At 44.5% G+C, this 21,930-nt stretch overlaps 1 protein-coding gene across 2 annotated transcripts; it reads left to right on the top strand.

Moving 5' to 3' along the window:
- The first annotated feature begins 13,070 nt into the window (after window positions 1-13,070).
- ddx56 (DEAD (Asp-Glu-Ala-Asp) box helicase 56) lies at window positions 13,071-20,060 on the top strand. 2 transcript variants are annotated; one of them, XM_064972300.1, is made up of 14 exons: window positions 13,071-13,157; window positions 13,568-13,729; window positions 14,706-14,860; window positions 15,007-15,177; window positions 16,057-16,147; window positions 16,293-16,534; window positions 16,633-16,770; window positions 17,068-17,181; window positions 17,414-17,508; window positions 17,633-17,706; window positions 18,518-18,607; window positions 18,698-18,803; window positions 18,911-19,011; window positions 19,263-20,060. In XM_064972300.1, exons 1-14 carry the CDS (start codon window positions 13,101-13,103, stop codon window positions 19,341-19,343), a joined length of 1,677 nt encoding a protein of 558 aa, XP_064828372.1. In that variant the 5' UTR covers window positions 13,071-13,100; the 3' UTR covers window positions 19,344-20,060. The 2 variants fall into 2 exon arrangements, with proteins under 2 accessions (XP_064828372.1, XP_064828371.1); XM_064972299.1 differs by having other exon boundaries at window positions 19,260-20,060.
- Window positions 20,061-21,930: the final 1,870 nt, after the last annotated feature.

Raw genomic sequence — 21,930 nt, 5'->3', positions numbered from 1 at the left:
GCAGGCAGAAACCTGAGAAATTCCACTTCCTGTTTGTATTTTTCTGGGGGTGGCAGATTTTCAACTAAGCTCCCATTGAAATTACAGAGAGATATGGATGAGTTTTCATTTCCTACGCCTTCCACTAGATGTCAACAGTCAATAGAACTTTGTCTGATGACTCTAATGTGAAGGGGGGTCGAATGAGACAGGAAATAGTCACCACTGCCACGAGTTGACCATGCTTTCACCATGCACGTTCACAGGGGAAGGACCTGTGTTCCACCGGTCATCTGAAGTCATTCTAATTCTCTGGTTGGAATGTTATTCAAGATATATGTTAACAACATTCTAAAGATTGATTCAGTACATCGTTTGACATGTTTCTACTGACTGTTACGGAACTTTTTGACATTTCGTCACGTTACAGTGCCTTGCGAAAGTATTCGGCCCCCTTGAACTTTGCGACCTTTTGCCACATTTCAGGCTTCAAACATAAAGATATAAAACTGTATTTTTTTGTGAAGAATCAACAACAAGTGGGACACAATCATGAAGTGGAACGACATTTATTGGATATTTCAAACTTTTTTAACAAATCAAAAACTGAAAAATTGGGCGTGCAAAATTATTCAGCCCCTTTACTTTCAGTGCAGCAAACTCTCTCCAGAAGTTCAGTGAGGATCTCTGAATGATCCAATGTTGACCTAAATGACTAATGATGATAAATACAATCCACCTGTGTGTAATCAAGTCTCCGTATAAATGCACCTGCACTGTGATAGTCTCAGAGGTCCGTTAAAAGCGCAGAGAGCATCATGAAGAACAAGGAACACACCAGGCAGGTCCGAGATACTGTTGTGAAGAAGTTTAAAGCTGGATTTGGATACAAAAAGATTTCCCAAGCTTTAAACATCCCAAGGAGCACTGTGCAAGCGATAATATTGAAATGGAAGGTGTATCAGACCACTGCAAATCTACCAAGACCTGGCCGTCCCTCTAAACTTTCAGCTCATACAAGGTGAAGACTGATCAGAGATGCAGCCAAGAGGCCCATGATCACTCTGGATGAAACTGCAGAGATCTACAGCTGAGGTGGGAGACTCTGTCCATAGGACAACAATCAGTCGTATATTGTACAAATCTGGCCTTTATGGAAGAGTGGCAAGAAGAAAGCCATTTCTTAAAGATATCCATAAAAAGTGTCGTTTGAAGTTTGCCACAAGCCACCTGGGAGACACACCAAACATGTGGAAGAAGGTGCTCTGGTCAGATGAAACCAAAATTGAACTTTTTGGCAACAATGCAAAACGTTATGTTTGGCGTAAAAGCAACACAGCTCATCACCCTGACCACACCATCCCCACTGTCAAACATGGTGGTGGCAGCATCATGGTTTGGGCCTGTTTTTCTTCAGCAGGGACAGGGAAGATGGTTAAAATTGATGGGAAGATGGATGGAGCCAAATACAGGACCATTCTGGAAGAAAACCTGATGGAGTCTGCAAAAGACCTGAGACTAGGATGGAGATTTGTCTTCCAACAAGACAATGATCCAAAACATAAAGCAAAATCTAAAATGGAATGGTTCACAAATAAACATATCCAAGTGTTAGAATGGCCAAGTCAAAGTCCAGACCTGAATCCAATCGAGAATCTGTGGAAAGAACTGAAAACTGCTGTTCACAAATGCTCTCCATCCAACCTCACTGAGCTCGAGCTGTTTTGCAAGGAGGAATGGGAAAAAATGTCAGTCTCTCGATGTGCAAAACTGACATACCCCAAGCGACTTACAGCTGTATTCGCAGCAAAAGGTGGCGCTACAAAGTATTAACTTAAGGGGGCTGAATAATTTTGCACACCCAATTTTTCAGTTTTTGATTTGTTAAAAAAGTTTGAAATATCCAATAAATGTCGTTCCACTTCATGATTGTGTCCCACTTGTTGTTGATTCTTCACAAAAAAATACAGTTTTATATCTTTATGTTTGAAGCCTGAAATGTGGCAAAAGGTCGCAAAGTTCAAGGGGGCCGAATACTTTCGCAAGGCACTGTAGTTCTCAGAACTTTGTGTGCTAGCTGGCTGGTAAAAAGCTTGAACAGCAATTGTAGCCAAAGATAGTTGAGTTGTGTTCATTACACCACATACTTTACACCTTGGGAAAACACTGCAGTTCGCTAAAGGACCTGGACCTCAAAAACACCTCATCGTGGAGCTGTCTCGATGGGCTGCAACACACAGACCTGATGCCACTACTAGCTCTGGAAAACAGACAGGCATGTCTGTTCTACACACTGTGTTTCTATCTGGACATTGTGTATGTTCTGTCTGTTTTTCTGGCTTTTATTTTGATTTAGAAAAAATGTGTTGAAAACTATAGAAATGGACTGAAGCCGGTGATCAATACTGTTGAAAAAAAGCCTGGTGTTACAAGCGCCATGCTCTACCAACTGAGCTTCAAAGGACCTGTCTGGTGGAGTGATCAAGAGCTGAAATGGTTGTTCTGTCACATGCCTTCCTGCCCAATCGCTGACAGAAGCATAACACCGTTTTTGACACAGGCACACACTCTGAATCACACGGCCTCTGACATGGTGACAGTCACATTACCAAAACACGTGGTTTTCCCGCGAGTACTTCCTTTTCTTTGTCTAGAGTAACATTCTATCAGGTAAACACTGCACTGATTTCTATCAGTTTATTCACAGTGAATACTTTTTACTTTTATTAGTGGTAGAATATGAAGTCAAGAGGCCGTCTGTCTGCCCTCTTATTGCTCAGTCAGACTCAAACTGAATTCTAATTATAACTTCATTAGAGCTCAAAAAAAAACATTCCTTTCCTAAACATAGCTAAATTCTGTTTTCGAATACTTTTCTCCCAAGGTAGCATTGTATTTATAAGCGGCTCAGAGTAGAATTGCTGATCTTGCATTTAAGATTTGATTGAATGAACGGGGGGGGGCTGATCCTAGATCACCCCTCCAACACAACTGCCAACAGTGGTGTTGGAATGAAGAGGATGGGCAATCAAATCACAATAGAGCAATGCACATAATTACTCAACAGCTTCATTGGTTTGAGTTGGGAGAGGTGGACTCAAATCATTACAAGTACTCAAAAGTCATGCAACAGTTCATTTTCCATACTTAATAGGTCACATGCCGGTGATGAGTGTTACAATAGCAAAACAGTTTTGAAAATATCCATGTGGTGTTTTGGGAAATTCAAATGCGAGTAGTAATGTTAGTTACTAGCCAGTAGTAATGTTAGTTAGTAGTAATGTTAGTCTGGAATTCAATCAAACACATGCAACCACAGTGGGACTGGCACTGTCAACTCCCTCCACTGGGATAAACTGCTGTGCATATCAAATGCAGTTGAGAAAGATTCCAGAAAACGTGCACTGTTTTTCGAGTGTATAGTATTTATCCTTTGATGGTATTAATATTATATGACCAGTATAGTGATTTTATTTTGTGTTGCAATGACAGCCTGGTATTTCAAGTACAGTATACTAAAGTATGTACAGTACCAATCAAACGTTTTAACACACCTACTCGTTCAATGTTTTTTCTTTATTTTGCTATTTTCTACATTGTAGAATAATAGTGAAGACATCAAAACTATGAAATAGCACATATGGAAACATGTAGGAACCAAAAAAGTGTTAAACAAATTCTTTAAAGTAGCCACCCTTTGCCTTGATGACACCTTTGCGCACTCTTGACAGCATCTCAACCAGCTTCACCTGGAATGCTTTTCCAACAGTCTTGAAGGAGTTCCCATATATGCTGAGCACTTGTTGGCTGCTTTTCCTTCACTCTGCGGTCCAACTCATCCCAAATCATCCCAATTGGGTTGAGGTCGGGTGACTGTGCAGACCAGGTCATATGATGCAGCACTCCATCACTCTCCTTCAAATAGCCTTTACACAGCCTGGAGGTGTGTTGAGTCATTGTCCTGTTGAAAGACAAATGATAGTCCCACTAAGCATAAACCAGATGGGCTGACGTATCACTGCAGAATGCTGTGGTAGCCATGCTGGTTAAGTGTGCCTTGAATTCAAAATAAATCACAGACAGTGTCACTAGTAAAGCACCATCACACCTGCTCCTCCATGCTTCACGGTGGGAACCAAACTTGCAGAGATCATCCGTTCACCGACTCTGCGTCTCACAAAGACACGGCGGCTGGAACCAAAATGTCAAAATTTTGACTTATCAGACCAAAGGCCACATTTCCACCTGTCTAATGTCCATTGCTCGTGTTTCTTGGCCCAAGCAAGTCTCTTCTTCTTATTGGTGTCCTTTAGTAGTGGTTTCTTTGCAGCAATTCAACCATGAAGGCCTGATTCACGCAGTCTCCTCTGAACAGTTGATGTTGAGATGTGTCTGTTACTTGAACTCTGTGAAGCATTTATTTGGGCTACAATTTCTCAGGCATGTTACTCTAATTAACTTATCCTCTGCAGCAGAGGTAACTCTGGGTCTTCCTTTCCTGTGGCGGTCCTCATGAGAGCCAGTTTCATCATAGTGCTTGATGGTTTTTGTGACTGCACTTTAAGAAACTTTCAAAGTTCTTGAAATATTCCAGATTGACTGACCTTCATTCCTACTCACTATACTAAGCAGAATGTCTTATCCCTTTGCCCCATACTTCCTCTTCTTGCACTCCACACTGCCATTTCCCACCAGGACAAAATGAACACCTAAGTGAGAATTCTATTCATTGACGACAGCTCAGCATTCAATACCATAGTGCCCTCAAAGCTCATCAATAAGCTAAGGACCCTGGAACTAAACACCTCCCTCTGCAACTGGATCCAGGACTTCCTGACGGGCCACCCCCAGGTGGTAAGGGTAGGCAACAACTGTGTTGATCCTCAACACAGGGGCCCCTCAGTGCACAGTCCCCTCTTGTACTCCCTGTTCACTCATGTCTGCACGGCCAAGCATGACTCCAACACCATCATTAAGTTGCAGATGACACAACAGTGGAAGGTCTGATCCCCGACAACGAAGACAGCCTATAGGGAGGAGGTCAGAGACCTGGCCGTGTGGTGCCAGGACAACAACCTCTCCCTCAACGTGAACAAGACAAAGGAGAGGATTGTGGACGCCAAGAAAAAGAGGTTTGAGTACGCCTCCATTCTCATCGACGGGGCTGCAGTGGAGCAGGTTGAGAGCTTCAAGTTCCTTGGTGTCCACATCACCAACAAACTAACATGGTCCAACTAACATGGTCCAAGCACACCGAGACAGTCGTGAAGAGGGACCAACAAAACATATTCCCCCTCAGGAGACTGAAAATATTTGGCATGGGTCCCCAGAACCTCAAAAGGTTCTACAGCTGCACCATCGAGAGCATTCTGACTGGTTGCATCACTCCCTGGTATGGTAACTGCTCAGCCTCCGACCGCAAGGCACTACAGAGGGTAGGTAGTGCGTACGGCCCAGTACATCACTGGGGCAAAGGTTCCTGCCATCCAGGACCTCTATACCAGGCGGTGTCAGAGGAAGGCCCTAAAAATGGCCAAAGACTCCAGCCACCCTAGTCATAGACTGTTCTCTCTGCCTCCGCATGACAAGCGGTACCGGAGTCCCAGGTCCAGGTCCAAGAGGCTTCTAAACAGCTTCTACCCACTCACTTCCTCCAAATGGCCCTGGTTTCCTGTTCTAAAGCCGTCACGAGACACAGCCCCAGAACAAAAAAGGACACAGCAGTTTAACTGACTCCCGGCCCAGAAAGACAATTTCCATAGACGGCCACAGAGAAGTAATATTAGAAAATTCCTAATAAGACACACTAGTCATCTTTGTGCACAAAACATCCATTGAATTAATCAAATAATTGTCACTGAGACAGTTTTTTTTTTTGCTATTGTCATCATTCACAGCCCAACGTGATGACATTGTGTGTTAGTGTGCATGTCAGTATAAACTGGATGCAACCTGGAAATAGGCTGTCCATAAATTGACATATGCAAACGTTAGTAGATTACCTTGATAACAACGGTCAGACATCTTGTAAGAAATCTCCAGTTCTTATTATACCTCAGTGGTTGGGCCCGACATTACAGTCAAATATATTGATATCAGAGATTACCAACAGTCATTTGTCGTTGGGCCACTGTATAGAGGGGTTGATTGTTTAGCAACAAAACCGACATGTGCGCAACTAACCACCTCAGCCCCCACAGCTGGTGTTGCCTCCCTGGACCCTCCAGACTTCCAGCCACACGCCTTCTCCATCACTGGAGCTCCACGTAACAGCCCACAGTTACTTGAACACACAGAGAGAGAGACTTAACATGTATGTGTACAGTCGTGGCCAAAAGTTTTGAGAATGACACAAATATTCATTTCCACAAAGTTTGCTGCAAAATTGTGAGTGAGCCCACTCCCTTGGCAGAGAAGCAACCCCACACATGAATGGTCTCAGGATGCTCTACTGTTGGCATGACACAGGACTGATGGTAGCACTCACCTTGTCTTCTCCGGACAAGCTTTTTTCCGGATGCCCCAAACAATCCGAAAGGGGATTCATCAGAGAAAATTACTTTACCCCAGTCCTCAGCAATCCAATCCCTGTACCTTCTGCAGAAAATCAGTCTGTCCCTGATGTTTTTCCTGGAGAGAAGCGGCTTCTTTGCTGCCTTTCTTGACACCAGGTCATCCTCCAAAAGTCTTTGCCTCACTGTGCGTGCAGATGCACTCACACTTGTCTGCTGCCATTCCTGAGCAAGCGCTGTACTGGTGGTGCCCCGATACCGCAGCTGAATCAACTTTAGGAGACGGTCCTGGCACTTGCTGGACTTTCTTTGGCGCCCTGAAGCCTTCTTCACAACAATTGAACTGCTCTCCGTGAAGTTCTTGATGATCCGATAAATGGTTGATTTAGGTGCAATCTTACTGGCAGCCATATCCTTGCCTGTGAAGCCCTTTTGTGCAAAGCAATGATGATGGCACGTGTTTCCTTGCAGGTAACCATGGTTGACAGAGGAAGAACAATGGTTCCAAGCACCCCCCTCCTACTGAAGCATCCAGTCTGTTATTCAAACTCAATCAGCATGACAGAGTGATCTCCAGTCCTCATCAACACACCTGTGTGGCAGTGCTGAAATGCAGTGGAAATGTTTTGGAGGGATTCAGTTCATTTGACTGGCAAAGAGGGACTTTGCAATTAATTGCAATTCATCTGATCACTCTTCATAACATTCTGGATTATATTCAAATTGCCATCATATAGACTGAGGCAGCAGACTTTATGAAAATGAATATTTGTGTCATTCTCAAAACTTTTGGCCACGACTGTATGTTATATGACTGTTTATGAATGTGTTTGTGTAAAGGTTCAAGCAAGGACTTTGTCGTTGTCTATCCTAAGTGGTGTCATGGTCAAAAACACACCCTACATAAACTGTGGCATGTAAAGAAGGTAGATGTATCCAGTATCTCTGTTTGTCCATTATATCATTATCTATTCAATATCTATAGTTGTCTTGTAGAAACAGAGTAAAGTACAGCTCCTTATCTTTATTGGCCACCACTCTCTTTTGCTCAGTGTGTGTGTGTGTGTGTGCGCACGTGTGTATAATGGTGTGAGGATGGCTCATTCACAACGTTATCATCCAGCAGGAGAGTAAAAGTGAGGCCATTTCTCCTTATTTAAATTGATTGTGTAAACACCTCTGATCTCATAGCTCTAGGGCCGTTGGAATATCCACTTTACATCCTGGCCTTGAGGCAATCGCCTGACACAGAGAAGGAATTTCTTAGAATGATCATCTAATTTTAGATAAGAGAATGCATAGCCTTCCATGCTGATATTAGGTTCTGGCTCCTCCCAGCGAGAGGCTATCTTGTATGGACATTGTCCCTCCACACACACCTTATTCAACAACTCCTGCACCTGGTTAGGTGTGAGCCACAGCCCTAGTGACAGTAAGATGTTGTGAAGGTCAGCTCACCTGTCGCTGCAAGTGAGAATAGAGAGCGCTCATTATAATAATTTTATTTTGTATCATGAGGATGAATTTACTCCAAAGCAGATTAGTACATTACATATCAGTGTAACTCCGTGTGGTCTAGGGACCTACTTTACCTCGAAGGCCTCCTTGGTTGTTGAGGTGTGCTGCTTCAGGAGAGAGGAGAGGGGGACGGGGCTAGCCCAGGTCTACGCTCTGTAACCAGGCACAGGTTGGCAGGGAGAGGGGCCCCCTCCTGATACACAGACAATGTCAAAGCCTTAGAATAGCAGCGAGCTGTGACTACTAGATGATATGGCTGGAACTCACTCACAAACACAAGGTCACACACGTCTGATGTTACGTTCTGAATGTGTTCTTGTCCTCCTCTGTAGGTACCATCCGCCAGACATCAGGTAACAGAGACACTTATACCTGATAGAGAGAGAGGGAGGGTGGTTCATTCCAATTCACTGTTACTGGTTTGTAGATGGAGTGCCACATAAAGTGGACAAGGGCAAAACAAAGCAAGCATCTGATTGGCTGTTGTACTGCCTATGTATATGTGTGTGTATATCTGTGAGAGTTGAGAGAGCGGGCGGATTTGATTACACTGAGCCGTGGGGCACCGGTCTACGGCCCGTGGTGTGAGCGGGCAAAAACGGTGAGGGATGAGTGCCCTTCTCAAATCGGTTCGGTCATGTTGTCAACAAGGCATCGTCCAGAAACATACATCTCTTTTCCATAAAATATCTGTTTGTATTTTCAAACTAGTTTTCATTGGGAATGCAGATAAAGCTTTTAAAAAAACAAAGCAATACTCAACATGCTTACGTCACTTCTGTTTTAAGCCAATTATGTCACCATTTTATGGGTCCGACTTTGCCTTTTGAACAGGAGGCTGCCCGATTCCAAAACGGATACACTCATCTTTAACCCAGTGCAAAACACGCCTTTCTGGATGCCCGGGACAAATTCATCTAATCTCCCCAGTGGGTGAGCATGAACATGTGCTTGTGTAGTGTGTGTGTGTGTGTGTGACTGACTGTGAACGTGTGTGTGTATACTGACCCCTGGGAGCAGGCGCCGAGGTCCAATCCACTACATTCCATCACGCAGTGCAAGGCGGTCCTCACTATCGCCTGAAGGTTCTTCAGCAGACTTGGACCCCACTTCCCCCAACAGGAACTGTCAAAGAAGGGGGAGAGGAGAGAAAGATGATGTGCTTATTATAGTTGAGGTAAATTGCGGTCTGTACCCAATCACAACGTAACCGTCCTCACCTTGATGAAAGAGGCATGGTGCCCACAGTGCTCACCTGTGGTTATGTCTGATCATACTGCACCGTCTGTACAGCTCCTCTGATCTGGCCATGGACAACAGCAGCACCTGTGACACACACACAGTTACCATCCGTTGGGCAAACAAGACACACGGGTGGTGAGTGTGTGTGTGTGAGTGTCTTATTCTGTGGCCTCTCTCTCTGTGTGTGTTGGTTGGGCTCGGGCTGGGCCGGACCTATGTAGTAAGAGACAGGGCTGTGGGAAGGGGAGTGGAGGGGCTGGAAGGAAGGAAGGAAGGAAGGAAGGAAGGAAGGAAGGAAGGAAGGAAGGAAGGAAGGAAGGAAGGAAGGAAGGAAGGAAGGAAGGAAGGAAGGAAAGCTGTCAATCCAGTTGATTGTGAGGTGGCAGAAGCGGGAGGTGGGGGTAGTGACGCTGGAGCTCTAGACTGTCACAGGACACACTGGGGGAGACGGGGAGAAGGGAGGGGAGGATCAATTACCAGATGTACAGATTTGTTGAATGCCTGATTTAGAAAAATGAATGAATGACAGGTGGACTCACCAATTTCTGGGGAAGCAGGAGAAGAGGGCAGGACTGAGGTGTGGTAGTGGAGGTCTTTTTGGGATGAGCTCACTTCTCCTCCTCCTTCCACCTCCTCCTCTTCTGGTCACAACCCCTCACTCTGCTGTCCTCCCAGAAACACACATACATGAACACATGGCCCAATCTCACAGAACATACATTTTCCTTTGAGGTAAACAAAGAGACAAATCACACACCTCAGTGGATCTCTTTCTGGTGCCTCTGCCCCAGCCATCAAGTCGATGACCATCGTTGGTCACCACCTTTCAAAGTGTGTTGCATTCTGGGGAGAAAAATTGTCAGACAGGTGCAAGTGTAACACATGGGGATGTGTAAAACGTACTCCTCAGCCTGAAGTGTCCCCACTTATGCGAGCAAATAGCTAGCTGTTTGTGTGGTACCGACTGGTACAATACTTCGGGAGGGTGGTCACGTGTGCAAGCAAGGCATAGGTACTGGGTTCGAGCCTCAGTGTGAGCATAATCAGGAGGAAGTGGTACTCGCTAAGCAAACAGCGTGATGTCCTTTACACCTACATCGGCTAAAAACATTTTCAGGTTCTTGCCATAGATTCTCAAGCAGATTTAAGTCAAAACCGTAACACGGCCACACAGAAACATACACTGTCTTCTTGGAAAGCAACTCCAGTGTAGATTTAGGTTATTGTCCTGCTGAAAGGTAAATTAATCTCCCAGTGTCTGGTGGAAAGCGGACTGAATCAGGTTATTTTCTAGGATTTTGCCTGTTCTTAGTTCCATTTTTTTTATCCAAACAAACTCCCCAGTCCTTACTAGCATACTCATATCATGATGCAGTGACCACTATTCTTAATGTGTCATACTGGATTTTCCCTAAACATAACACTGTATTTGGGACAAAAATATTTAGAAGCTGGAACCCCCCCCCCCCCACAAAAAATAAAAAATAAAATATATATTATTATTTGAAAACCTCGTCAGATTTTGCCCCCCAAAAAACTCGAAATAAACATAATTCATGATGGTTTATATTTTATTTTGGTTTGTTTTATTTGTACATTTAGAAATTACAGAAGTTTTAGTCGTTAATCATTAATAATGATGAGTGAGAAAGTTACAGACACACAAATACACCACAAGTATGTGGACACCCACTCAAATTAGCAATCACCATAGACAAACACTGGCAGTAGAATGGCCTTACTGAAGAGCTCAGTGACTTTCACCGTGGCAGCGTCATAGGACGCCAGCTTTCCAACAAGTCAGTTCGTCAACTTTCTCCCCAGCTAGAGCTTCTGTAAGTGCTGTTATTGTGAAGTGGAAACGTCTAGGAGCAACAGCATCTCAGCCACGAAGTGGTAGGCCACACAAGCTCACAGAACGGGAAGGCCAAGTGCTTTGAAAAAAGAAAAATATTTAACCTTTATTTAACTAGGCAAGTCAGTTAAGAACAAATTCTTATTTCCAATAACGGCCTACCCTGGCCAAACCCTAAAACATCTCCCTTTTGAAGTAGTCCATTTTCTACTAATACTTGTACGAGGGGCGGCAGGTAACCTAGTGGTTAGAGCGTTGGGCCAGTAACCAAAAGGTTGTTAGATCAAATCCCCGTGCTGACAAGGTAAAAATCCGTTGTTCTGCCCCTGAACAAGGCAGTTAACCCACAGTTCCCCGGGCGCCGAAGATGTGGATGTTGACAGAGGGGTTGTGTTAAATGCGGAAGACATATTTCAGTTGAATGCATTGTTGTGACTAGTTATTCCCATTTCCCCCATGCTCTTTCTGTAGATCTTTGGAGCTGGTCATTGTAAATAAGAATGTGTTCTTAACTGGCTTGCCTTGTTAAAAATGAGTTGGTAAACAAACTGAAAGGGTACATTTCTGCCACCTGAAGAGATATAAAGCCAAGGTTGGTGATTTACTGCCACCTGCAGTTATAGAGTGTTTCCTCACACGAGTACAAATCATTATCTGAGCCTTCCTAGTGACATGGATAGAAATATGTGACCCTTCCTACAAACCTTGACAGAAAAGCTGCACATATCAGCCTACAACTTGTAAATCATTTTCTCCATTCCTGTTCAGAAAGTGTGATTATACCTTGTCCTAATAGCCTTGTTAATGTTCATTACATTTCACTTGTAAATAAACAAGATTTTTATTTACGTTTCTTTTATTTTTTGTTGAGTGTGTATTGATTTCAGGACCGTGGACATTACCAGGTAATTTAAAGATGTGTTTCCAGATATGTAAGACACAGTCACCCCCCAAAAGGAACCATATTTGGTTAACAGAGAATAGAGACCCACCCACTTTAGCTGATCCAGGTAGGATAGTTCTCTCTACAACCCAATAACCTATGTATCCCATGTACAGTGTATTACAGTGTATTGCATTTTGGGGCTATTGAGGAGGTGGAGAACGAAGTGCTGCTGGATATGTTCGATTTAGTTTACCTACAAAACAAACCGTATTTGGTTAGTAGAGACCCTACTTTCTATTTTCCACCCCACTTTAGCCTAGACCGGTAGAACAGTACTCTCTACAAGCCAGTATTTTCCCCCAAATATAGTGTATTTTATTGGGGGCTTTGGAGGGGCGGAGTGAAAAGCCAGCAGCAGGTAATGTAACATAGTCCCCCAACATAATATTTGGTTAGTGGAGACCCTATTGAGTATTTCACACCCCAGTTTACGAGACAGTTAGTAAAACAAAATGGTATTCTCTACAAACCAACAAGTATCCCATATACAGTGTGTTGCATTGCTAAGTTTTTCTTAAATACGTCAAAATTATTCATTAATTTTTTCATAGATGGTTGCAAAGCTGTGAAACAGTTGCACTGCACTTTGCAGGGGACATATTTTGAGAGAGAAAAAACATCTGCGTTCGTGCCCCGTGGCTCCTGCGGTCATAGTATCCTGCTGTTTGGAGAAAGGTATATATCATGAGTATATCGAGATTAAAAACGTGTACTTTTAAGGAAAAGTAGTCTAATATCGCCACCTAGAGTCTATTGGTCTTTACAAAATTTAGTTGTGGTATATTAATCTATTTGATTTATTATTGCATACGTGATCTGTAAATATTTTAACTAATTAAAGAAGAAAACAAATACATAAATATATATATATATATATATATATATATATATATAGATTCGAAAATATATTAATTGACGGGAATAAATGTTGCCTTTCGTAAAAACAAATAAAAAATGTTCTACGCGTCCCTGCTCAAGTGATGGATGACGTAGAAGTCAAGCGACGTACACACGTGTCGAAGCCTGGTGGAAGCACTAGAGACAAGAAATGGCTACCGACAGGCTGCAGTTCCATGAAATGGGCATAGATGATCGCATTTTAAAGGTAGATGTTCTTCTCTCCTGTGAAACTATATGAGGATAAATAAATTGTTAAATTGCATGACCTCAATTGTGATATAAATCCGAGAACTATACGCCAGTAGACACTGAACGCTGCTAGGATAGCTAACATACGTCGCTAACGATAGCTAACTGTTAGCTAGCTACCATGTAAAAGTGTTTACTTAGCCTGTCAATTTGTCTGGATATCAACGTATTCAATTTTATATGGGACGTAGAATTAACCTAGTTATCTATGTAACTACGTTACTTCGTTATGTAACTAGTTAGTTAGTTATTTAAACAATCACCTTAAATACAGGAAATGCAGAATATTTCAGAAATAAACGAATGAGATCATATAACGTCACACAGTATTTTGTTCTGATTATGATTCCCCCCCCCACCACCTAGGCGCTGGCGGACTTGGGCTGGGCTCAGCCCACTTTGATCCAGGAGAAAGCCATTCCACTGGCGCTGGAGGGCAAGGACATTCTAGCCCGGGCCAGGACTGGCTCAGGAAAAACAGCTGCTTACGCTGTGCCCGTCATCCAGCGTATCTTGACATCCAAACAAGTGAGAAGTAGTAGTAGCAAAGGCCATACTGTATCAAGGGGTTTATAACATCAGATCATGGGTGTCAAACTCATTCCATGGGTGGAGGGTGGTATGGCTGTGGTCTAATCAACACTGTTACCATGGGTACTCCATGGCTATCAGTCCAAAATAAGCCTCTAAGAAATATTCAATAGTTTCAACAAGCCAGAATGTTGAATAAAATGACATTTAAACGTACTTTACTGGTTGTCTGTGCCGTTGGTACGTTTGGCTGTAGGAAGTGTGGATGGGGTATCCACGGGAAAAGGTTGTTTACCCAACGTTTTGCAGCACCGGTGGGTTCTGATGAGTTTCATGGCTGCATGTAACCGAACGTTGTCGACCAAAGCGTGTTCCTTTGCAGTCACCTGGAAGTGCTTGTGAAATGTGCCAGCTGATTGCGTGGGATAACATTTGGTCTGTGCTTCGGGTTAAACTCGGCCATTGTTGACACACACAGGCGCATGCTAATTGCATTCGCATTGAAAATACAAACCGATATACAGACCAGCATACTGAAAGTCAGGTTAATAACACTACTCTCTGGGTATTTTGTCTCCGATTTACCTCCTACACGACAAAATCAGAACAACAGGTAGAGCACATTCATGGGACTGTTCACAAAATGTTAGACGAGAGAGAGGAGTCTTTCACTCTCTGATTCATAGAAGCTAGAGCGGAGCCAAGTAAGACCTCAACCAGGTGAGTGCAGTTCCTAACTAACCAGTGATCTTAATTGATTATTATTTGGTCCATCAAGTACAGGGGAGGAGTGGAAACCCAAAGAGACTTGAGTCTTCCCTCCGTTGAATGAGTTTGACACCTGTGCTTTAGACCATCTCTGGTAGTAGTGGCAGAGCCCTTCGATTGGGCTAAGAGTAATCCGTAGTTGGCATAGTGGTAGGTGATGTAGCCAGGGGGAGCAGCTTGAACCTTGCGTGTGTGTTCTCTCCAGAATGTCCGTGAGCAGGCAGTGAGAGTGTTGATCCTGGTTCCTACCAAGGAGCTGGGCCAGCAGGTACAGGCCATGATCCGCCAGCTGACTGCCTACTGTGCCAGAGACGTGAGGGTGGCAGACATCTCCGGCAAGGCTGACCTGTCTGCCCAGAGGTCAGTTTGCTCAACTGGCATCATCTAACATATTGTTACAGGAGACATTGTTCTGGTCTGCATATTAATGCCTGGGGAAAAGTATTTGTAGTCTTCATGCTTGTGTGTGTGTACCTGCACTTACGTGTGTGTGTGTTTCATGACAGGCCCATCCTGATGGAAAAGCCAGATGTGGTAGTGGGGACCCCCTCTAGGGTTCTGGCCCACCTCAGTGCCCAGAGCCTGGACCTGCAGGCCTCGCTGGAGACCCTGGTCATAGATGAGGCTGACCTGCTCTTCTCCTTCGGCTTCGAGGCAGACCTCAAGAGCCTGCTATGGTAAGACACCAAGACGGAGAGACGTACACACACTCTTGATAGTGTCACTATAATAGAGTACTGTTTGTGAGTGGTTATGTTGAAATGTGCTAGATTTCCATCCAATTGGCAAAAGATGTATGTGAATATTCTAAAAATCAATATGCTTATTTTCCCAACAAGAGATGTTTCCATCAAATTGACGTGTTTTGCATAAAATGCTGTGTGTGATGCCCGTGCACATACAAATAACTTTTGTGGTTAAATTCCCTTGTGCCCCCCCCCCCAAATAATACAAGCTACATGGGTTTCCTGATAATTAGGCCACAATAAACGTTGCGTTGTATAGCGAATGTACCCACTCTGGTCTTAGCAGGTGTTCTCTAGCCAATAGCTTGCAGATAGTGTGGGAAGACTATCGATATGATGAGATTATAATAAGCGCAAGATTATTTTTTATTTGTCACACGGCCGCCAATCATGCCACCGGAATAAGACGCTCGATATTCGCTTGAAAGGCAGCACCGACCCTCATCGCCGTGCACTTCCACCACCCTGTGAAGTTCATCATAACTTATTTGATCTGTAGCCTAATACAGTGCGTGCTTACTCGAATCATGGTGGGAGGACCACACATGTCATTGCTTGACTCCGTTTACTTCGATATGATGGTTATTGTATTCCACTGCAATTTCTCGCATAACTATCTTTACAGACACAATAGGATCCCACCTTGTCTAGGGTCATTTTGTTTTGTTGACACGTTTCTATCAGGCCTGTCGTGACATTTACTTGACTTGCGTAAGAAAGGTTGGATGGAAACCTGTTTAGAGGGAATCTCCCTTTCCCATGTACCTTTTTAAGTATATATTTTTTAATTTGTGTGTGTCATTCCATCAGCCACCTGCCAAAGATCTACCAGTCCTTCCTAATGTCAGCTACTCTCAGTGAGGATGTCCAGGCCCTGAAGGAACTGCTGCTGCACAATCCTGTAAGACAAACAAGAGTAGTGCTCATTTTAGTTTTCCTTTTCAAAACGTTTTTCGGCGGTGTGCCCAACTGAACACGGCCCTGCTTTGATAGCATATTCTCTGTCGGAATTCCTCTCATATGGTGTGTGTGTGTGTCCGCCCTAGGTGATTTTAAAGCTGCAGGGCTCCCAGCTGCCAGACAGCTCCCAGCTGCAGCAGTACAGTGTTCAGTGTGAGGAAGAGGACAAGTTCCTGCTCATCTACACCCTGTTGAAACTGCACCTGGTTCAGGGCAAGACCCTGGTGTTTGTTGGGGCAGTGGAGAGGTGCTACAGACTCAAACTGTTTCTGGAACAGTTCAGCATCCCCACCTGTGTACTCAACTCTGAGCTGCCTGTCCACTCCAGGTGAGGAGGGTGGGAAGGAACGATGTAGATGTTGATTGACGTCCATCCGTTTTATCCATCAAAATCTGAGCACTTTCCTGCGCGCTCTCGCCCCCCAGGTGCCACATCATAACCCAGTTTAACCAGGGGTTCTATGATTACATCATCGCCACGGACGAGCAGGTATTGGCTGATCCCACCACCACCACAGCGCAGGCTGCCGAGGGGAAAGGGAAGAAGAAGAAGAATGCAGGGAGGTATGGGATACTGCAACATACAATTAAGCTATTTAGCAATCGGCTGTTTTAAACGCCTCTTATCCAGAGTTGAAATGATACCATTTGTGCCCAGTTGGACTGAATTTGTTTGTTGTAGCAGAGAAGGAGCCACTTAGTTAGGATGCTGTAGACTGTAGCAAAATGTTTCGCAACAGAAACGAGAGTTCCTATTGGACAAATTCACATAGCTCCCTGCTTCGTTTGGTTCGGTTTATAGGTAATAGACCCCCAGGTGATGGTACAATGACCCTTGACCTCTCACACCTGACTCCACAGAGCCAAGGACAAGGAGTACGGTGTCTCCAGAGGAATCGACTTCCAGAATGTCTCCAACGTCATCAACTTTGACTTTCCCACCACCGTGGATTCCTATATCCACCGCGTTGGACGGTCAGTGTCAACAGAATACAATTCTATTGCTCAATTTTGAAGAAACAAGCCTGCACCTCTGAAATAACACACAAAGGCTACGTCTCGAATCACGCCCTATTGCTCCTGTAGTGCACTACTTTTTGAGCGGAGCTCTAGAAGAGGGTGTCATTCAAAATTTGCCCCTGGGCTATCCGCTCAAAGGATGAAGGTATTGGATTAAGCTCAACAATTCAACCTTTTCCTTCTATAGAACGGCACGAGCAGACAACCCAGGCACCGCTCTCACCTTCATCTCACACACAGAGCTCCCCCTGCTGGCAGAGGTGGAGGACGCACTCATTGGCGGTAAGATCAGGCACAGTGTTTCTATCTGAGGTAGTCTGTCTTTGTGACAAAACCTATTCTCTGTGCGGATATAACGGTAGTCTGTGTGTGTTTGACCTAGCGTCTCTGTGTTGTGCGTTTTCAGATAACACAGAGTGTGCTCTGAAGCCGTACGGGTTTAAAATGGAGGAGATTGAGGGCTTCAGATACCGCTGCCGGGTACGTACAGCACACCTGGGATGTTATATCATTGTTCACCTCACACTAGAGAGGCTGTGGGTCCCAATAGAGATCATTGCGGTGAGTGGGGGTGCAATCCAAAAATGACGTGATGGGATAAAGGCGCAGCACGTGCGTATGGGCTACCGTGGTGAGCGTCGCGAGCAACTTTAATTTTCATACAAAAAGACCCATTTTGTCTCTGCTTGAATATCGTCCTCCTTAAAGGCAAGCTATATCCTATAGGACAATGCGAAATGTAGACAGTATCGCTGTCGTCATTCTTGCTGCCTCCAGTTCAGTAGTCATACCTGCGAGATCAGGTTTGTGCGTGTGTGTGGTCTCAATTAGAGAAGGATCCAACCTCCTGCATGGGCAGAGAAGCATGGGGCAACTTTCCAAGGAAGTCTTCTCAAGGAAATGTACTTCCTAAATATGGTTAGGCTATAGTTTACTACATTGCCTAGAAATAAATATTGTTCACCCACATTTGTCTCCATCTGAAAATCGTCCTGCTCCTAAAAGATAGGCTATAAAACTAATATAATGGGCCATGTGAGAATGTCTGGTAATTTAACCTACTACTTAGGTTATTTTTGTGTGTTTTTGATATGGCTGGCAAGTGAGCTGTGTCACATACGCCTAAAATAACGTTGTGGGACTGCGGTTGGGTTCGGGACCAGTTCTGCGGTAGCGGGTGGGAGTTGGGACAGAACCAGCGGGTGTGGGCAGGTGCGGTTTGAAAAGCTGTGGGCTATACACTGGGTAGTCTATGAGTTTGGATTTTGTAATAATAAATGTGTGTGTCTAGGATGCCATGAGGTCAGTAACTAAGCAGGCGGTGAGGGAGGCCAGACTGAAAGAGATCAAACAGGAGCTGCTCAACTCAGAGAAACTCAAGGTGAGTGGGCTTCTCGTTCTCGCTCTCTCTCCTGCTCCCCTTTTCTGTTTCTCTTTTCCATGGCACTGATTGGTCAGTTCTGTCACTCAGACGTACTTTGAGGACAACCCCCGAGACCTGCAGCTGCTGAGGCACGATAAAGACCTGCACCCAGCTGTCATCAAGCCACACCTGAAGAACGTACCAGAATACCTCAGTAAGACACACACATTGTTTCGGGACCTCTCTCCTATCAATAATGGTTTTCAACCTTACACTCAGCTTATGGTAATATGTAAACAATATTCTAATTGGCCATTTCAGTCCCTCCGACGCTGAGGGGAGTGGCCAACCCAATGTCCGGCAGGAAGAGAAGGAGGAGAGAGAAGCCCAAACCTGACGGGGTCGTCAAGACGACCTTTAAGGTAAGGTTCCAAACTAACTCTAGCCCAGACATAACTTTAACCCTAACATAATCCCTATACCCCTGGCCTTAACCCTAACCTAGCTCAACAAAGACCGCGCTGGGGAGTTGGAGACGTTCCATTAGCTTTTTTCTCTCCCATTATTTCCTTCACACTGGGAGCAGCAAACAATAAGCAAGCATTTACTTTCAAAACTGTAATGGATACTCTGATCCGTCTAACCCCGTCTCATCCCTTTTTCCTCCTAGAAGGACTTCCGAGGCAAGAACCCCTTGAAGAGTTTCCACTACACCGGGGGGAGGAGCCGAGGGGGCAAGGCTGGCAAATCCTAGGCCTCCATGTCAACGTGCACCAATCAGACTTGCTGTGCACAGCTGGCCTATGACATCACCAGTTTCCAGATCAGTTCGGGTGGAGAGGAGACAAACTGAGGAAGCCATTGTAGACTACTGAGATGCAGCCGGAGTGTCCAACATCAGGATGGTATTCACTAGACCCCAAACGGAAGCAAACCGACTGAAACAGGGCGGGACTGCCTGAACTTTTCCAATAAGAAACGCTTATTTGAGTTTTGCTACGTCTTGAAACGGTGTGCACTAATGAATACCACCCAGGTTTGAGGAACCTACCAGCAGCACCGTTACTCCTCTGTCAGTGAACCAACATCCTCGTTTCCATTGTCTGGTTAGAAAACCTTTATGTGAGCTCAACAGACTGTCCCTTCCCTCAACACAACAGGTGTTTATCACAGTAATGTAACAATGACTGCATTACTCTGAACTTCCACTGAAGCAAATTGCCTTCACTAGTGTTCAAAATCCTAATTTGAAGAATGAAAATTGCCATTTCGTTTCAGTAAGTAACTTTCTATTGTTGAATTGGGATCTCAATTTACTTCCGTAACTGAAATGCAACACCTGTTTTACGACACACACGATGTACCTTGAAATGTCCGTGTGATTTCAGATGGTTACATGTGGGTATTGTTTCTTTGTAACATAATAATTCAGAGAAGTGTAACATTTTATTAAATGGTTTGTGCTCTTTAAGCTGTTTGCTGTTGATCATGTCACTCCCAGAGGTCTCTCCCTCTAATGAAAGGTTGCTGTGTTGCTGCTTCTGAGACTCCAGACTCCTGCATGCATCTGCGGTTCCTTTCCTTGGTCTCTGCCAGGAGGCTGCTGAAAAACCCTGAGCCCACAGCTATATCTTCCTCTCTCTGACACACCACCAAACAGGACTAAGTTCTATACACATCTGCACACCAAATTTTTCACCACAGCCTTCTACGAACCAAAACGTTCTACACACCAAAGATTTCAACAATATTTTCTTCAGTCTCCAGGCTTTTAGAGACTCGTCAAGCTTTTAGAGACTCTTCAAGCTCTTAGAGACTCTTCAAGACAGACTGACTCCGGCTGAGACGTCTTCTAAACCTGTGGACTGTTGGATGGTCTATTGTTGTCGTCTAGCACATGCAGGTCATCTGTTAGCTGACTACTCTGACTGGTCTGTGTGAGAGACTGTGGGTGGCCTGAGGATTTTGTGAGTTACTAAAACATTAGTTGGCCTATTTGGTCTGCAACCTTGCCTTTGTTTCGTTGGTGCAACCCAGAGTGACTGAGGAATCTTCTCCTGCACGGTAGATAAGGCCTTTTTAGAGCTGGGGTCAGGTTGCACTGCGAGTCCTGGTTCTGAGGGTAGGAAGAAGATGAGGGGTGCAGTGTTGAGTTTGTGGGTGTCTCTGGTCCTGTGCTGCTGGGTTCTGGGCTGGAGGTGTAGAGGGACAGGACACTGCACGTGTCCAGACACAGGTGAGACAGACGACCTGTGGTGCGTGGGAGAATGGAACAAATCGTTCATCCATTGTAACGTGAGGACCAGGATTGTACAGTAACGGTAAAATGTCCACCCATTTATCCCACCCATTTATCCCATACATCTCTGATTGCAGCTGGTTTGTCTCTCTCACGTCGACCGGGTCTAGTATCACGGTTATCAAAGCGAATCGCCCGAGAAATGATGTGGAATTCTTGCGGAGAAATTGTTGCCCGGAATATTGGCTTTCCATTTTCTTCATCCCACAGGCTGGCCCTTCGCTTCTCCGTTTGACTTGTACACTCCAGCTAATATCAGCAATCCAATGTCCGCCTGCAAGTCAATCCGATCCAGTGGCTTCCAGTTCTCTTGAAACACACGGCTCCCCCCAAGTTGGTCATGTCCAGTACAATCTTCTCTATTGCTTGGGGTAAAAAAGAGCATCATGGACTCGAGTGACAGCAAATCGTGTAGGCCCTGGATCAACTCTGATTACATTGGAAGCTGACAGTCTACCTTGATTTCGTCGTGGTGACGGTGAACATTCAGTATTACCATCTTTAGACTTCTATGTCCTCCCTTCTCTGGATGATGGCTGTTGTTCTCTCTCTCATCTGATGGAGGGGATGGTATGGAAGATATCATCTCGGAATCCTCTTCACCAAAGATACATTCAGTCTGGATCATCGACAGCATTGTCCTCCATCTCTGAAATGCCCGAAACCTCTTCTTCTATTTCACTGTCACAGTCCAGAATTTGTGATAAGGCTTCATGGACTGAACATCTTTCGGAGCTCATTTTTGACCGTCTGTGTCAGAGATCAGCTGCTCTCGCACTGAGAAGGAGAAGCTTGGGGAAAGCTCCTTTTCACCCAAACATAATTATAAAATTGCAACCAGAACCAGTCAAAACAAAATACATCAAAGACACTTGTTTATTTTGGATTTATCTGTACACATGAAAGCCTCCTGGTCAAAATGACCTCCGACATCATGTTTTTATACACAATCTAGACAAACATTCCACAAAACATCAGTGTGTCCACATTTTGAAGTGAAGGTTCATGACCCTAAATGAGGAAAAGTAATTTAATTTCATGG

The sequence above is a fragment of the Oncorhynchus masou genome, chromosome 8 (assembly GCF_036934945.1).
Source record: "Oncorhynchus masou masou isolate Uvic2021 chromosome 8, UVic_Omas_1.1, whole genome shotgun sequence".
Lineage (NCBI taxonomy): Eukaryota > Metazoa > Chordata > Actinopteri > Salmoniformes > Salmonidae > Oncorhynchus > Oncorhynchus masou.
Note: the sequence above shows the minus strand (reverse complement) of the source record. Positions and strands in the feature narration are given on the sequence as shown.